Source organism: Parasteatoda tepidariorum, chromosome 4 (assembly GCF_982258835.1).
Source record: "Parasteatoda tepidariorum strain Cologne lab strain chromosome 4, Ptep-v5.0, whole genome shotgun sequence".
Classification (NCBI taxonomy): Eukaryota; Metazoa; Arthropoda; class Arachnida; order Araneae; family Theridiidae; genus Parasteatoda; species Parasteatoda tepidariorum.
Window position 1 is genome coordinate 75,463,460 of NC_141758.1, and position 19,891 is coordinate 75,483,350.

The following is a 19,891-nucleotide window of genomic DNA, read 5'->3' on the forward strand; positions in this document are numbered from 1 at the left end:
CAACAGAGTATAATTAAGTATATTTTATTCGAATTAAAGCCACAAAGTTCTAATCCATTTCAGAGATTCCAACCAAGCCGAAGCGTTGACGAACTGAACGATGCTGAAACAACGCGTCGACGAGAAGTATCCGACACCGGTCGAGCAGCCAAAACACCTGACATTTCCTTGGATGATCGAAGACAAAAGCACGTCAGTTTTGACAACGGTAATCTGGTGCGCAGCAACACAGTGGCAGGAGGTCTTGAGGATGTGGGGAGCGATTACAGGGGTGGTCCAGCAGCCACTTCAACACCACTAAATTCACAGCGAAGATCTTTTTCTCCACCTCCGCGAAGAAATAGATCTCAAGAGCGCTTGCTGGATGGTTTTGTGACAACAAGGCCACCTCTAGAGTTTAGTGACAGATCCAGTTCTGCATTGTCAACCAGCAGGCAGTACGACTCCAGTGGAGGTGAGCAAAAGCATTATACTAGATTCTCATTAAATAAAAATAGATCGATACTTTAGATAATGGGGCCTTAATTCATTTAAAAACTCAATGCTTCCATGCCTTAAAGACATTGAAAGCTCAGTAACCACATGAAATAAAGTTGTTCTGTTTTAGAAATAATAATTTAATTTTTATAACTTCTGTGAGTATACTACAGTTATTCCTGTTAGTTGGGTCAAGTTTACACTATATGTAGCTAGCGCCCTCTATATTCATTTTGAAATAAGCGCAAGACGTCAGTGAGGAGAGAAGCCACAGTTTCTTGAAAATGAAAATCGTTTGCGAACGAATTTTTTAATATTTGTGTAATGCACAGATATATGTACAATGTTGGTAAATATAACGTTTTCAATATCTGTGCAATGCACGTAATGTCTAGTTTCTCCAACACTGCAGCATCTAGAATCATAAACATTTTAAAAATTTAAAATTACATATTCATTGATTTTGATAATCGCTAAATTTCATTCTCGTCAAATTTATGTAATTGAAACAAAAATAATTTTCGATGTTTCAAGTTGTTTGTCTATACTTTTACACTGATTATTCTTTGCGATAAGGTGGTACAAATAGTTTAAAATTGTAGCTTTGTGGGTTTTTTAAACTTTATTTGGCGTAAAAACGCTGTTGATTCATTTATAATAAATATAATTTTGTATTTTTTTAATGTTTAAAAAGAGTATAGACGAAATCCTAGAGCTGGCGCCCTTAACAAGTAACTTCTTTCTGCAGCTAAGCAATAGCCACATTTCATAAGTGCTAAGCAATCACGTACTGAATAAAACTTGCGCAAGTTGGGACCAATTTAAATGGGAGGAAGAAATGGACAATGAGTCAAATTTTCATTTTTTTTTCATAGCTATGCTATCTGTTGATCGAGCTTATAACCAAAACGTAACTGTTTTCCTCATAAGGCCTCATCTCTTTCCTCTAAATAATAAACAAAAACCGGTTCTGAAGCATGGGAAGAGGTTTTCTCTTTCTCAAACACACCCAAAGCAGAACGTGTTACATAATAGAACCGTTAAACATCCTTCCTTGCTTCTGATATCACCTTACTTATGAGGCAAACATGAACATTCAAATTGAAACAGTTAGAGAATCCGCCTCATTCGCCAGAATAGACATTATAACAAAAGGGTACGCGGTCTTACCCCGAGAGCAACTTCTGCTCTCGGATTAAAACCACGTATCGAAACGAGACAGAACAGTGCTACTATAGGAAAAAATCATTATTATTCGTTAGAATATGAATCTTTAGTAAACGTATAATAATCTGGACTTAAAATAATTTTCATAACTCTAATGAAAAAAAAAAAAGATGAATAGCTTAAACACAAGAGAGTTGATATAGCAAAGCTAACTTATCTACACAGATGCCGTGAATTAATCAACACGCCAACATGGTATGTCCTTCTTCTTGACTAGTAAATTGAAATTCAAAGTTTGTCAGCTAGAAAACTGAACTAATTTCAGCACAATCGGGGAACCTGATATTACCCGAACATCCAGTCTTACCCCACTCCCCCCAGCATTAACCTTTCCAAATTACACTAATTTTTAAAAAAAATTATTAACAAAATTGTGATGCTTTTATGGCACTTTGTAAAAAAATTCCTTGTGTACCATCATGCAAATATGTGCTAATCAATATTTTAAAAAAGAAAATCTCGTTTAATGAATGGAGAGAGTATAATTTTTATTAAAAAAAATATTTGAAAGCTTCAAGCTTGTGTATGTTGCCAATTTTTATAAAATATTCCTTAAAAGGAACACTTTTTGATATTACAGGTACAGTGATTCTGCTGCGCAAAGAAAGTAGCCCCCGTACCGGACTTATTTTTAAGTAGAGTCAAGTTGTTCCACTCGATAAAAACCATTGGGGAACAAAACATTTAAAAATTGACTTTCATTTCAACTTATTTTATAAACTTACTTATCATTTCACACAAATGATATATATTAACCGCAAAATAGTGTCAAATATCACTTAAATAGAAAATAAAAGTAAGTTTCACAAAATTACAGAAAAAGCTTGTTTAAAATACCTTTAAGCGCAGAAAATCCACTTGTCAAACATTATCATATTTGTTTATTATGACCAGCTCAAGTCGGATTCACTAAAAGACTAACCATTATCCATCACATGCGAAGAAAATACTAAATAAGATTACAGTTTAATGAGAAAGAATGTTATATTTTATCTTGTAGTGATCAACATCGGGATGTTATCATAGCTAAGGCAAAAACACATTTTTCACGAAAGCTCATTATGATACTCAAAGAATAAAAATAAAAAAAAGTACTGTCATTTAAAGCCCTCACATAATCCACAACAATCCCTTGAGAAGAGGTACAAGCTTACAGCTTACTGAGAAGCGAAAACCAAAAGGGACTCTGAGAAGCAAAATTTCCAATGAACTGCCATTCAAGGTTTAGCAAGTTTTAAATATATACGTTTTTTTTCTTTTATTCGACTTACACATGGGTAATATTTGCATCGAAGTTTCAAAATTAATAAAAGATGTTAAATGGAAAGAAAGTTGATTTTATAAACTAATTTCTTTTGATAAACAAAACCCCAAAGTCAAGTTTTCCATCAGTTCTAAACAGTTTTTTTTATCCAGAGTTTAAGCCTTAAGCCATGTCTATCTCCGTTTTATCAATGATATCTACAGCTCATATGAATTTTAGCATAACTTACTAAAGAGATTTGAAATTTTATAACATTTAAATTAGGAGCCAGTTTTTCAAGAGTCGGGAAAACTTGAATACTTGACATTTTTGATTTTGTGGATATTTTAAGGAGACGTTCATCATGTAAAACTATGAACTCTTGGTTTTTTTTAAGGAAAAAAATCTAATTTAGGTGTTAAAAGCTGCAGATCTTCTAAAGTTTTGAGAGAAATTCATCAATTTTCAAATTGCTGTACTTTTTGTGAAGCAAGTTAATCACGACACTCTCCGTTATTTTATATCCTGCTGCATTCACTAACTATAATACTATATTCACTAACTATAACATATTTAACTAACTATAAAAACATAAATACTTTTAATGGACCTTCGTATCGAAGATCATTCAATTGTCTTTGAAAGAAAGCTATATTGGGCTTTGATTATCAAAACCTACTAGTACCAACAGTTTAAAATCAAAGATAGATATATATTTCTGAAAATACATACTAATAAGTAGTACCTGAAAAATAAACATATGCGTGGTATTGCATGACCTTAAAATTGATCTTAAGGCAAAAAGAAATTAAAATTTTACTCAACTTCCGAAATCATTAGGTGCCTTCCCCAAAATTAGATTAGTATGAAATTAACTTTAAAAGGAGCCTTTGGAGCTGCAGACACAAAATAAATATTTAGAACTATGGTTATATTTTATTGGTTATATTATATTTTGTGGTTATATACTATCTCAAAGTTCTAGAGCAGTGATTCCCAAAGTGATCTATATCGACCACCAGGGGTCAACGCCAACCTGCAAGGGGTTCATGTCAAGTGGGGAAAAAATTGGGTGTATATGAAATGAACATATGCTGTAACGAAATGAAAATGGGGGCCAATGATAATGGATCTCATATAAGCAGGTCGTGACTTTTAATTTTGGCATTTCATGAATGGAATAATCAACATACACTGATAGTACCTATTTACTTACATATTATACTATCTTATAATGTAAAGACATGTATGATCTACATTCTACATAATTTATGAAAGTAGCTATGAAGTAAAAGTTTTATTAAAATTTGAGTTATCTGGATTATTTTTTGATATAAGAAACTGAATTATTATAAACTATCAGTTGCCTGCAGATCCTCCTGCGTATGTTTTTATTTTCTCTACGTGTAAGGTTTTATTTTGTAACAAAAAAGTATTTTTCCGCGGAAAATTGTAGCTTAGCCTGTGTCAACTTTTTAGCTAGCTAGACCTCCAATTTTATCTGCGCACAAGATCACGTAGATTTGTTGCTTAGTTTTTACGTGAAAACGTTATAAACAGACCGACAATACACTACGATGGTTTTGTATACAAACTAATTTCCGCAATTATAATATTAGTAGTGGAGTACGGGTTTTATAATGCACTATTTTACTCCATTTACACTTTAGTTAAACTAAGTTAGTAATTAAATTAGTTTGGATTCAATTAATAAATGCATAAAATTAACATTCGTTTTTTTTCTTAAGTTTTTCACACTATACTTCACTACAGTTAGAAATTTAAATCTTTCACAGTGAGTAGCACTATACCAGCTGTCAAAAATACATTTGAAGTTGATGAATGTACAAAAATCAATATCAGGTAAGCAGGGGGTCTACCCAAAACCGAAAAACATCTCAAGCAGTGTCCGAGACAAAAAAGTTCAGGAACCACTGTTCTAGAGGATTTTCGATTTTCAAAACTTCGAGAAATAAATTGCTTCGCAAAAATAAAAAAAAAGCACGCAACTAATAGCTCTAAATCAAAAATATATCCTGAAAATTTAAAGAAAATCAAATATATCAAGCATCCGAACCTGCTTGATGGTTGGTTGGTTGGTGTCGTATCCTCTATAGAATCATATTTCATGGTGTGCTTGAATAGTTTTTGTTATTTCTATGGCATTAAAAGAATACAAATCCTCTTCTGTGGGGTAGTTTAAGAAGTGAAGGCCTGCAGCGACTGCAGGGCAGTTAAAAACATGATATGGTGTCAGTTCCACATTAAGACAGTTGCCACAGTTTTGATATTTTCTAGTCTTATCTGTAGAAATTTTCATGTTTTTATGATGTTTTGTTCTTAGTCTGATGAGAGTAGTGGCTGTCTTCCTATCGATGTCAAGATTAGTTATTTGATCGTGGGCTTTAATTTTTAAAGGGGTGAATAGTCTTGACTTTGCATAAGCATTTGCATCTGCCAACGTGGTTGGGATTGAGTTTTGATTTAGATCTCTGGCATTTTTAGCCAAGGAATCAGCTATTTCATTAAACTCTAGGTTCACATGGGCGGGAATCCACTGCAAGAAGCAATTTTTCCGGAGGCGCTGAAGTTGTCCAAGTTGTTCTATGATATTCAGGACAAGGCTTGAGGTACCTTTGCTGAGGGCCTGTAAGGCAGACCTGTAGTCGCTGAAGATGGTGAAACCACTAAGCTGCTCCGAAGGTTCAAGATTGATGTACGTTTCGATAGCCGTAGAAATGGCTATCAATTCTGCTGTAAAATTAGATGCGATTTTTCCAGCACCAGTTGCGAATTCTCGTTTTTGATCATCAGGTAGGAGCAGTACCACTCCCGCACCTCCGTTGGTGAAGGTGGAGTCAGAAGATCCATCAGTAAAAGCCCTGACATGATTGAGGCCAGATAGAGAGTCGATAGTTTTCATCCCAATTTCCTTGAGTTTATTCGCATGGTCTTTTTTCGAGCAGGGCTCGATGAGTTCTAGACAGATTGTCGTATTCTCCGGAACAACTCCAATAGCGGGAGTTTCGTTTCTGATAAGACAGTCTTCGGGTTTAAGGTGAATTTTTTCTCTGATGGCCCTGTCAAACAGAAGGGGAGATGACCTTTTGAGTCTAGATTTCTTATTATACCCATATATTTCTTATTATACCCATATGCTTGATATACCCATTCAAAAATAATAATACAAAATAAATAAAAACTGGGTATTAATTTGAAATGAGGTTACTAAAACTTTTAATGTTTCAAAAACTTCAAGTCTAGTTCGTTTGTATAATATTTGCTTTTATTGTTTCTTTCATAGGCTATCGAGGCCTTCAAAGGACTCATCGAGCTTTGATGAAAACGCAGGCCACTCAGACTGAGCTAACATTTAAAGCCCGTTTCCTTTTACCAGCATATCTCACTCTTTCACCCAGGGCAACCATGCCTCAGTTGCTGCCAGTCAACCAATACCCACCTTGCCAAAGACCACATAGATCCAAAACAACATCTAGGCACAGAGCAGCTTCTAGCTCTGCTGGAGGTGTAAGATCAGCAAGTAAAAGCCAATCAGCGCACAACACTTTGGGCAGCGACAGTGACGACGAGGTAATGTATATAAAGTAGTTAACAAATAAAAATAAATTATTATAAATTGTTGATGTTTAAAATTATGTTCTCGGTTCAGGTTCAGAAACAAACATATTAGTTTAATCTCTTGCTTAAGACTGCTACAAGTGAACCAAAATGACAGGCTTTCGCATAAAATTGCCGTAAGCAACGGCTTAATCTAACGTATATTTTAGAAGACAAAATTCTACGGAAAAAAATAATACGTTTTGTTCTTCATTAACATTGTGACTTTTCTTCAGCTTCAAAACTGATTTCAATCGCTTCGGCATAAACTCTCGTAAATAAAATTCTCATTTTTGGCGATTCAGCAATCCTTGAACTGTAATGATTCATTGATTTTGAGAGTCATTTCGTCACAAAATCACGTGACGCGAACTCTCAAATGTTTCAACGAACTCGAAAATGTTTGTACTCTGTAAATCTAATATATAGATAATTCTCTTACGTGGCTCCCAAAGTTTGGTTGTGTTTCTTTTCCGCCTGTGGCAACGTTTGCTTTGTTTTGTTTACGTTACTATTTCTCTTACACGGCGAATCGACCAATGATTGCCGCTAAAAATGTCACATGCCAAATCTAGCTGAGGTGGCTCAACATATAGCACTTTTAAAAACGGAAACTGAAATAACCAGAGGGCATCAGCTGCGGCAATCTCATACTATTAAGCTAGGCAAAAGTGAGTAGTCTTTGTCGATAGATCTCTATTTTAGTATTTTGTCGAAAGCGCTTTTTTTCACGAATTTATATATTACGAATTTATTTGACGATTTTTGATTTATATTACGAATTATACTATAGCACATGGATTTGAATGATTGTTTTGAATTCTTAGAATTTTGTGCATTTGCAATGTACCTAAGTTAGTAGCGAGCGAAGCGAGCTCTGTTTGCGGAGCAAACCATACAAGATTGCGTAGCAATTTTCGTGAGTCAGCGAGCAGGGGGCGCAACCCGCTAGTTATTTATAATTCAGTACTTGAACCGTATCAGAACTGAAACATTTCATTCAAACCTTTAAAAATTCTATTAAGAAAATTTAAGGTATAAAAACTGGGAATTTAGAACATTTTTTTCTTATATATTTTAATAAGAGATTAAATGACGCTTTAACTTGTGAGACACAAGATTAAAATTACTCAGTTTTGATCTTTTTCTAAATAATTTTGATTTCCCAAATGAAATGAATAAGAAAACGTTATTTAATCTAATAAAAAGGTTTTACAGAATAAAATATATCCTTTTTATTGTGAATAAATAAAATTTTCAGAAACCAATTTTGCATTTAGTTTAGAAAGATTTGCATTGCTCCCAAGACAATATGCTTTTATTGAACTTTACAAACTGTTAAGGTTCCAGTAAGCACAGCGCTCATAAAAAATTTAGTGCTTCCTTCTCCGAATTCAATATTGTGTAGAGATAATTAAACATCGCGAAATATGTTCTATTTTAATTATTGTACAAAAGAACTTCTTAAGTTTGAAAACTGAAGCATAACAACGTGCAATATTTATTTAAAACTAAACCTTAGTCATTAAGTTTATAAATGCATCCCTTGGGAAGCAGGATATTGGTGAAATAGTTTAAATTCTTGAGAAACTTCTTTTCTTTTTTCAATAAGGCTTTCACGAAGTACTCTTTAGAAATAATTTCTTTTAAGGATGTCGTTTCTCAATATTGAAGTATACGAAAACATTAAGATAGAAGATATGATGTAAGAAATAGTTTCATAAAATAAAAACTGTCCAATATTATCATCGAATTTTCAAAACCATGCAGTATCTTCACGTATTTTATTTCATCAAAAAAGAGTACTTTGAAAAAAAGAAAAAGAGCACAATTATTTTCGAAAGTTATCCTATAAAAAGTGTTCTGTAATACCAACCCATAATATGTATATTTTCAAATTCGTAAATCTAAACTGGAAAGAAACAAAAACCTATCGTTATAGCGAGAAAGAGAGGAATTGAAATTTAAAAAACAGATCAACAACAACCATCAAAATAAGATAGAAGATGTTGTTTTACTATTATGATGGTTAAACTATCACGCTATCTTTTTTATTATTGTTGGACCAACACCAATTTTGGAAATAAGATGGAAGATGTTGTTTTACTATTATGGTGGTTAACCAGGGAATAATGCTTATTACTGCTGGACCAACAAAAATCATCAACAAAAGATGGAAGATACTGCCTGGCTATTTTGATGGTCTACCTACAAGTTGCTTTTATTAATATTGGGCCAACAACAACCATCAAAAGATGACAGAAAATGCGGTTTTTTCGATTATGATGGTTCAATCAGCATATCATGTGCATTATTGTTAGACCAAAACAAAATGTCACTCTAAAATATGCTGTTTTACTTTTATGTGCACAGGCGTCACTCACTCGCGAAGTTTTACTATAAGTTCCAAAGTTATATTTATAATTAACAATGATACCAAAAATGTATCAATAAAAATTGCCGAATAAACAATAGATTCTTTACACGTTATCCCGCAACTTTAACCAAAAGAAAGTAGTGGACTCAACCAAAAACAAATCTTAAACACTTATTGGTTGGATAAAGATAACATTGAGAAAACAGAATCTTCAATTTCGTTTTTATGCTACCATGGATAGTGTTGGAAAAAATTCGTTTCATCAGTTTTTAAGTGTGTCACTGAAGTGCATCATTTCTAATTAAATACGAATGAATACTTTTTTAAGCTTTATCTATTCTTTATGACATAAATTTGTCTATAAATTAAGAAAAATCCAAGAAGAAACTATTATAACTTGAGTAGTTAATAAGTTTTTGAGCTATGACATATTTGAACGCCTTTTCTAGATTTGTAAACTTCCATTTTTTTGAAGTAACATAACGATTTTTTTGAGTTTTGCGAATTCTACCTATTTCTTATGATTCACCAGTCACATGATCCCGAAGAAATAAATGAACCACCTAGAAAAACTTTTGATATAATGATCGATTCTTCAAGTTCTAGGACTCAATCTTAATGATTCGAGGGAGTGATCTTAAATATATAATGATTAATTAGTGAAGACGGAAATTTAAAATACGAAATCAGCCCCAAAAACGTTCTTTCTCTAAGCAACAACACCTTTTTTATGATGGACTCGGATTTCTTTCTTCCAAAATATAGGGATAGTCGCAATCTGAAAAATATAGAAAGGGTGAAAAGTCGTGTTTATAAGAATCCATTTCTCAGGAATTATTCTACTGATGATTTTGCTCAAATTTTATACTTTGCCATTCAAAATTGCAAAAAATTGTATACCTTACAATACAAATTTTTTTAAACAATTATTAAATAAAATAACAAAAAATAATGAATATTTGCTGAAAGTTAAACCTGCATAAATATATCCTTGGATAAACGAGTTTTATAAATGCGTGCAAAAAAATTTCAATTCAATCAAAAGTACTCGAGATATGGTGAAATACGCAAAAAGTAAAATTAGCATTAAGAGGTCCAAGCTTTGGATCCCTCTCCTTACCAAACTATTGTAACTATATTTCCCAGATTATGGCTATACTCCAAAAATTTTGGGAGTCAGAAATCGGTGAATCCATCACAAAAAAAGTATGTTTATTCAGAAAAAAGAGGTGTTTTTGTGTATAATTTCTGCACTTATTAGAATATAACAAATCACTTTCTCGAACCAGAAATCCGATTATTAGATCAAAAATTTTTCAGGGTAAGCCATTTTTTGGTACACTGTACATTTGATACAATAAAAAAAAATAATTTAGAAGTGTATTTCATTTTAGTTTTCTCTTAGTAAGGGTGGTCATTACGGAACATCATAACATACAGCAGTTTTTGGAAGTACTTTCTACTTTTACATGTAAAATTTTTGTTGCATGATGTAAACCTCTATGATACTTTAACTGTAACTTATGATTACATTTGAAAAGTGATAAAATAGCTCCACTTTTACAAATCAATGCTTTTCTAAGTTTTGTTATTGTTTAGGTAAATTTGATTAGAACATCAATTTTTCCTATAGTGAAATATTATGATCATAGTTAGAGCGAACTATAAAATGCTGAATTCTACTTTTTAAGTAGGATGCTCTCACCGTCATCATCATAGTTGGCCAGACAGCCCAATGTAGGCCAATGCCTTTCTCTGAAGATTTCTCCATAACGAATTCCAATTTTTCTTTGATCTCCAATTTTTTTTCATTAATTGAAAGAAAATCAGACTCAACCGAATTAGGCCATCTCAACTACGGCCTTCCCCGCTTGTTTGTTCTAATGGGTCTAAAAAGCTATATATTTTTCTATTGTATTGTCATCATTGGTTTGAATCACGTGGGCTATCCAATTCCTTCTATTTATTTTTATGCACTTAATAATAATAGTTGTTTATAAATCTTGTACAGTTCAAAGTTAAATCTCCCTCTCAAGTTATTCTTTTCATTTGCAAGTAGTAACGTAGAATGCTTTGCTTACGTCAATTGTTGTTACTTACAGAATTTTCAGCTATTTTCAGCTTACGCTATCTGTTTATGCTTGCAATTAAAAACCAAACACCACACTCATAAAGAATTTTATTTCAACACCTACTTTCCATCTTCGTTCATTGGCACGTTTTGTTTGCTTCAGTTACTGCTTAATTACACTCCATTCGAATATATTATGTTTAGATTAACATCCATTTTGGTTACAAATATTAAAATATAATTTATAGCAATGGGATTTTTCTTTAGGATGATTTGTTAAAACTCTCCGAGAAATATTATTAAAAGACAATGAAAACAATGGATAGAAGCAAAAACTATTTATTTTATTACTGTAAGATAATTTAATTTCCTTAGTTACTTACACTAAGTGTATCAATTTTGCATATCTATTTCAATTTACTTCTCTTAACATTGCGTTACTACACTGAAGAGTCAAAAAAAACTGGTACAGGCATGAGTATGCAAATAAATGGGTATGGAGCCAATCAATGTACATCGCTGCAATCGGCAACGCGTACATAAGACAACGAGTGTCTAGCACAGTTATTAGATCGGTTACTGCTGATACAATGCCAGGTTATGCAGATTTAAGTGAGTTTGAACGTGGTGTTATAGTCGGCGCACGGGAGATGGGACATGGTATCTCCGAGATAGAAATGAAATTTGGATTTTCACGTACGACCATTTCACGAGTATACCGTGAGTATCGGAAATCCACCAAAATCTCCAGACATGAACATTATTGAACATATTTGGGTTGCCTTGAAACGAGATGTTCAGAAGATATCTCCACCCCCTCTTACTCCCACTGGTTTATGGACAGCCCTGCAGATTTCATGGTGTCAATTATCTCCAGCACTACTTCACAAATTGATCGAATCCATGCCACGTCGTGTTGCGGCACTTCTGCGAGCTCGCGGGGGCCCCTCACGATATTAGGCAGGTATACCAGTTTTTTTGGCTCTTCAGTGTAAAACTCTCAAAAAAATATTTTTAAATGATAGTGAAAACAATGGATAGAAGCAAAAACTATGTCTTTTATTACTGAAAGATAATTCAATTTCCAAATTAATTCTTACTCCATTTATTTTGTATATATCTTAGAATTAACTTTTCTCTATACTGCGTTACTTTCAACGCGCAATTTATATATGAAAATTTGAACATCAATTCTCCAATACTGGATGGAATTTGAGTTGTATATTTTTTTTAACTCAAAGGTGATGGAAGTTGATTTGTCAACCAAACAACAAAGGCTGATCCGTTCCACTGCCAGTAGGGCTTCCATTCGGAGGCAGAGAGCGGTTGAAGAGGAAATTATGGTTTCTTTCAAGCCTGTACCATCTCCACCCAAAGGGAATGTTGAGGTATGCTTTAGCATATTTTCTGACCGATAATAAGTCCAAATGAATATTATTCTTTTGATAGTCGTGGCAGCAAGGAAGCTTTTTATTCGAAGACGCATTCATTTATAATAGTGATATTTAATGCTCCTTCATAACTAAATCCAAATAAAATACATGGTGTTTCAATGCGAATAAGACAACCTTGCACGAGATGCACAGGGCTCCAGGAAAACAAATAGCATTAAAAATTCCGAAATGAATCAACGCAAGCTATGATTAAACGAAGCAACAAAAAAGATTTTTAAAAAAATCGTTGCTGTTAGTATAATGTTTCTTAATAATGTTTTTCGAAGAAGAATCAAAGCAAATCATTAGAGATTTCAATAAATCATTAGATCAATAAATCATTAGAGATTTCAAAATGAATCTACGCAGTCTCTGATTCGAAGAAGCAATAAAAAAAACTGCTACTCGTTAGTATAACGTCATCTTGACAATGTTTTTCAAAACTTTTTCACCAAGAAAAGTTTTTTAAAAAAAGTTGACAATTTAAGTAACTTACACTTAAGGCAAAGCCATAATTTTGAGCTATCTATGCAATGTTGTCATAAAGAGTTATCTGGGCTTTAGAACGAACAAATATTATTAATTTTTTTAAATCACTTTTGACAATATTTTTCCATATTAATAAAAATGATAAAAAAATCTTTGAACTATCTAATATTTTTACAAAGCTCTATAATCCGAGATAATTCAACATTGGAGTAACTTTTTAAATATTAAAAAATAAAATCAAACGCTTTTAATTTTCACTAAATTGTGGCTTTTTTCATATTGACTTTCTACGCCATTTCTCAAAATCTGCGTAGAGGGCGCTGTCTGAAGATAGTCTAGGCTAATCTTGGCCTATCAGTCATGAATAGCTGTTACAATTTCACAGTAGTTATGAAAATAGCACATGATTTGCAAAAACCGTCATTAAATAATATGACAGAGCCTTCCCAAAGCTTCCTGAATGATATGTTTTTCCTAACCTAACAGTTACATATTACAAAATGTGTCTAAAATTCCAATCAGAAACAGTCAGACAAGCTTAAAAGTGACGCTGCGTGAATTGCTTTAAGTTGTTGGAGAATTTTAGGGTGTATCGCAGCTACGGAGGTGCCAGCAACGTCTACAATTGAATCAGATTTTCATACAAAGTCTTTATTTAATCTCAACAGATGAAGTCTGGACAAAGTAAATCCGGTGATTTAGAAGGCTAATGAATTGGAACATCCTTTCCTATTTGCTGTTTAAATTCCATTTCGCTTTGTGACCTCTACAAGTCTTTTAATTTTGTCGTACTGGTAATGAAACAGTGCAAAATAAATATGCTGCTACTCTTTCCGTATAGATAACTTTCCCTAAAAGACCACTTCTTGACTGGCCATTGATTGACTAACTCCTTTGTTTAAATTCTCTTTTACTAAGCTTGTAATTCACTCTGGTAACCATTTTTTCGTATCATTCATACCATAATCATTTTTTCGTATCATTCATATAGCAATTATTTTTTCGTAATCATTTAATCTCGTAATCATTTTTTAAAGACCCATTGAAATAACAAGCTCCTAATAAGATCTCTTTTAAATAAGCTTTCGTTACTATGGGTTTATTGCTAATATCTTGAAATAAGTGAAGATAATTAAAAAATGAATTTTTGTTTTCTTAGTAGCCAAACATCATGCGAGTTCTCTAAAAACAATCCTAAATAATGTCAGGCTTATTAAGAAATACTGGAGACTTTTCCACTTGGCATGTTTTATTGCAAAATGGTTAGCAAGGAGCCGAATCAGTTATTTTCAATTAGTCTACTACAGATATATTCCTCTGGGTAGTTTAATATTTTTTTTAACATGACTCAATTAGTGAAGTACAATTATAGTTCATAAACAAAACATTTTAAAACTGAGACCTAACTCTCATTGGCTCAAATTGAACGAATTTCCTTATGTTTGACATGCATCAATTGTAACTTTATTTCGAAAAAAGATAATATTTTGTAAAAATCAGATGCAAAAAAAAATATTAATTAGGGTACTTAAACTTTAAATATAAAAATCTTTTGGAAAATATAATGTTCCTAAAAAAATAGAAACTTTTTATTAAAGATAAACGAAACTTTAAAAAAATGCATTTTAAATTTTTGATATGAATAAATTACGATACTTAATGCATGCAAAGTCATTCTTAAACCTTTTGGAATTAAAAAAAAGGAATAAAATAACCATAATTAAGTGGCAAGAGCTAATATATTGATATTTTTAAGTAAAAGAAGCTAATGAGCTGTTCTCTCCTTCTTCAAAAATGTGAAGGAATATTCATTTTTTCTCTTCCAGACTCAAATACAAAGTAATTTCCTAAAGTGTCCGCGAAATAACAGGTGCGTTAGTTTCCACCGAACTTTTCCAAAGAAATCGTTCGTAAACGTTGGAGAAAAGAAAAATGTCTGGCAAAAGAAACATCGATCGCTGGCCATTATCGAAGTTTTAAAGCAAAAAATGAAATGTACTCTTCCTAAACAGCTGTCAAAAGGAACGTGGGAATGATAGAGAGGAAAAGAAAAATGTTTTCGTTTTCCTTTAAAAATTGGCGAATCACTCTTTGAAGCGTACGAAAGATTATATGAAGAATATTTAAGAGCGATTCCAGAAAATAACATGTTTAAGTGGGCTGTAATTTAGCAGCAATATCATTTTTCTCTTTAATAAACATTCAGTTTGTTTTCGTCTAGTGCATCGTTTGCGTTTAGAACAGTTTGAGAATATAATTTTAAGTATTTATATGAATAATTAAAGATTGCAAAATGTTTTCGTTTTCCTTTTAAAATTGGCGAATCACTCTTTGAAACGTACTAAGATTATACAAAGAGTTTTTAAGAGCGATTCCAGAAAATAACATATTTAAGTAGGCTGTAATTGAGCAGCAATATCATTTTTCTCTTTTAATAAGCATTGTGTTTGTTTTCGTCTAGTGCAGTGGTTCTTAACCTTTTTAAGCCGCGACCCAAATTTGAGAAATATGTTCATGTCGCGACCCAAAAAAAAGTCAAAATTAGGCTGAGTAAGCCACAATGACTTCTTCTAGGAGGTGTTGGTATTACTTATTATTTGGTGCATTACTAACTTTTTTGGTTCGACTCAGCGCGACCCAAGAAGCATCGTTTGCGTTTAGAACAGTTTGAGAATATAATTTTAAGTATTTATATGAATAATTAAAGATTGCAAAAGGTTTTCGTTTTCCTTTAAAAATTGGCGAATCACTCTTTGAAACGTACAAAGATTATATGAAGAATACTTAAGAGCGATTTCAGAAAATAACATGTTTAAGTGGGCTGTAATTGAGCAGCAATATCATTTTTCTCTTTTAATAAACATTCAATTTGTTTTCGTCTAGCGCATCTTTTGCGTTTAGAACAGTTTGAGAATATAATTTTAAGTATTTATATGAAAAATTAAAGGTTGCAAGTGAGCAAAATAAATATTATATTGGAAAGTATTACACTGTTCGAAATTTTTCTGCAAAAATGTTTAAATAGCAATTTACTAATTTGTTATTTTACCATATTCAACTAAACAGTCAAATTATCATCAAAAAGATTATATTTAAACTCTTAAGCGGGGAAAAAAACATTTTATTGATAGTTTTTCCATAATACATTTACAGAACCAGAATTCTATCCACACTAACTGGACCAGCCTTATAAAGTCATTTTGTTCCGTGCAGATGGGTACATACTGTAGCTGAGAAGCTAATTGGTCAATCTCATGATTGTCTGAACAGGTTTTCAATACTAGCTGTGATAGTACACTATTTCTTTCATTCCTTCAATACATGAAATGTTTTCAGCGCCCTGCACTTTTCAATCGGTGACTCTGAACTATGAGAATACCAATCTATCATTCACAAATGGCGCAACAGCCACAGAGTTCCAATGTCCGTTTATGTTTCCTTTTTATGGTTTAGAAACTGTACTAGTCGTAAATGGTTACAAAACCGTAAAGTTTTGTATTCACGGTTTTTTAACCGTACCAGTTATAAACGGTTTCGAGAACGTAAAGGTAAAAAAACATTTCCAACCATGGACTTTATGGTTAATCGGATGGACAGACTGCTGCCGGTTATTTTACCGTAATTTCAGAATGAAAATTCTAACAGAGTAGGTAACAGAATGCTTAAAAGGTTTTTTTCTTGTGAAAAACTAATAAAAAACCATAAAGAATATGAAGTAAATAAAAAACAAAGGAAAAATAGGGAAACCTGTGTATTAGCTTATTTATACATTGCACACGTTGTACTTGAAGGAGCGTACAAGCACAGTAACTTAACTCCAATATTTCTATTATACCTCACGGCTTGTTAAAGTTGCTGACATAGTTCTCAAACAATCTGAATAATTTGTTTCTAAATAAAACAAGTAGTTTTTATTAGAAAAAATAACTGATTCAAATGTAAATAAGTATTTACTGTTCGAAAATTTATTACTTTTAAATAATTAGAAATTTCATTAACAATTGTATTCTTTCGCCACATTTTCTTTCGGTAATTTTTCACAAAGTGAATAAATTATTAAAAATCTGAACCAGCATTAATTCGGACAAGAAAAATAATTATCAATATGGTACACTGTTAAAATTTTCATTCTATAATTATGGTAAACTGACTAGCAGCTGTCTGTCCATCCAAATAACCGTAAAGTTTACGGGAAAGAACATTTTTTCCCTTTATGGTTTTGAAACAATTTACAAAAAGTATGGTTATAAAACCATGATTACAAAACCATACGGTTTTTTAACCATTCACAACTAGCATTTTTCAACAATGTAAAAAAAAATTAGTATTTAACTAGACAAAGGAGCTCGTCTTTTCGTAAGGTAATGGGCATTGGAGAGTGCCGGACTGTTAAAATTCTTCATGTGTTGGAGGGAATGGAGGAAATATTGTGTCAGCCCTAGGACTCGAACTCCAGTTCTGTCGGTCGTGAGTTTGACAGATAAGCCTACTCGGCTATTATATGTACGCAGTTGCAAAGAATTAGGTAGCTTCATTAGGTCGTTCTAGTTGGTGCGATAAGATTCTGATTGCTTAACCACATTTGGTGAAAGCAGTTAATAAACAGTTTTTTCTCTAACTTAACAGTTTGATTACCATTTTATTTATGGTTATTTGACTGCTTTGATTAAATATGGTAAAATAACCATTTAATAATTTGTTACTTAACCATTTTTTCAGAGAGATTTTTAACAGTGTATTTATTCTTAAAATAAAGTAATTTTTGGACATAAATCAAAACAAACTAGTTCACTTTTTATTGCAAAAAATATAAAAATGCACCCTAGTTCATAATTCCATCAATGTCTTTTATGACGGAAAAGCATTCAAATTAAATATGAATGTCATGTCGCCAAAAAAAATGAAAAAGGAATTTGTTATTTCAGGTTCTAATTGGCGACCGTCCTGTTTCAAGGAATGTTGACAGGGAAAATAGAAAAATATCTTCGATATGTCGTGAAGTGTCTCCCGTCTTAACCAGAGAAACTCAGGAAGCTTTTTTAGAAAGATTAAACGCGGTGGAAATAACTATCCGAACACTTCAGTCTTCGAGACAAGTGGAGAAGACAGCCAAAGACGAAGCCAAATCACCGGAAAAGAAAGTAAGGATATCCCTTTCCCTTGATTTAAAATAACATTTATCGAAGAAGTGTTTTTCATCCTTCACTTTAATTTGGCATTTCGATAATATTGGCACTCTATTTTCCTTTTAAAACTTTTCTGTTTTGTTTGGATTTGCTTGATGAAACGCTAATAAATCATTTTAGTCACTAAGCTTAATCATTGAAATTCATGAATAGAATATAATTGGGGATTAACTGCCGCTGAGGTATTTTTAAAATGCCCTTTTCCGCCCTTGTTCTCTAGAGAGTTGCCAAACAATGCTTTAATCTTATTCATTATTGAGTGTTATTTTTCTTTCAATAAATATTAAATCAGTTAAGAGACAATAGCGTATAAGATCAAGAGTTATTCAGGGTGCTTCATTTTTCCTTCTTTTTTTTTTTTTTTTTTGCTCGTGTATATTGTTTAAATTAAGTTTAGAACGAACTCACTACCCGCAGCTTTTTTTTTCACCTCATACAATGACCATACAGCTTTTCATCTCATACAATGTAAAATGGCGGTCAATGTTATTATTATACAATATTTCAATGATGTTCGTTAAAATTACGGTATATCAAACAATATTTGCTGAAGTTCTTTAAAATTACGGGTACCAGGTTTTTTATCAAACTATCTTTCGTTAAATTTAATTATTCTTCGTAAATAAGCTCGTAAAACTTATAAGTAAAATTACGTTTCTGTGTTTGTTTCGTAACTTAAAATGTCATGTGCACTAACTAATTACTAAGTTGCATCCCCACGAACCATTAAGATTGAGTAGCATTAGTTGAAAATCTAATCATTGGACTATATGTTTGTTTCATTTTGTTTTGTTTTTTTACACACTGTGCACCCATTTCTATGGTGGTTACTTCATCAGAACACGGAAATAAAGGTCCCGGTTTCGAAAACAGTTCAACGAAAGAGCATTTCTCACCAACTCCCCGACAGATGGCAGCACTACGCAACTTTGGCCTGTTTTACAACACGCATTGATTTGACAAACAAATCGCCTCAGTGTCAAACAAGGTCAAAATCCCAATTGAAGATAACTTTCACGAACCTAACGTTAATTTATGTTCCATGGCGATATATCTTACGAGAAAAAATTTTCGGATAGACCAGTATCATTGTGATTTCAATAGCTTTAGGGCTGTGGCTTTATTTTTTATTATTCAATGATTTATTTATTTTTGCTTTTTTTACTTGTGCAAGTATTTTGTCAATCTGTATTTGCTGTTATTCTTAATAAAACGTTAGATAGTATAAATAATTTCTCCAGTAGTAGCATACTCTGTTAAATTAAAACATGTTTCTCATAGGTTTCTCCTAAGCAGCCACAGATAGCGCCAACGCAAGAACCAGCAGAAGCGACGAGGAAAATTAAATCAACATCCAAGAAAGAATCAGAAGAACTTAAGAAAATGTCTAGTATAGAAAAGACTTCTCCCGAAGAAATATCGGAAGTGTCAGGTACAAGGAGTCCGACGGGACGTTCAATGCTAAGATCCAGGAGTAAGACCTCAGAGACAAGTTCATCCGTTAGATCTAGCAGCGAGTCTTCAAAACTTGTAAATAAACTCACACAACAAGAATGGATTTCATCAAGTGCTGAGGTAGATACATATATATCACCTTTAAAAATCAAAAGCCGTTAATAAGCTCATTAAATTGCTAGATTAATTAGGGTGATTCTTTTAAATGTGGAATCAAAGAAATTCCACGCTTCACCTAGGCGATGTGCACCTCAGAGACATATAGTGGAAGATAAACCACTTTAGCTAAAATATCTTTACAAAAAAGGGATGCAA

At 32.5% G+C, this 19,891-nt stretch overlaps 1 protein-coding gene across 2 annotated transcripts in view; it reads left to right on the forward strand.

Moving 5' to 3' along the window:
* Positions 1-19,891, forward strand: part of LOC107444278 (uncharacterized) — a 684,996-nt gene that overhangs the window by 595,100 nt on the left and 70,005 nt on the right. For both annotated transcript variants that reach the window (XM_071182438.2, XM_071182439.2), the window contains 5 exons: positions 64-454; positions 6,252-6,538; positions 12,255-12,401; positions 17,861-18,076; positions 19,403-19,696. In XM_071182438.2, the coding sequence (XP_071038539.2) occupies positions 64-454; positions 6,252-6,538; positions 12,255-12,401; positions 17,861-18,076; positions 19,403-19,696 (1,335 nt within the window). The remainder of the gene's footprint in view (positions 1-63; positions 455-6,251; positions 6,539-12,254; positions 12,402-17,860; positions 18,077-19,402; positions 19,697-19,891) is intronic.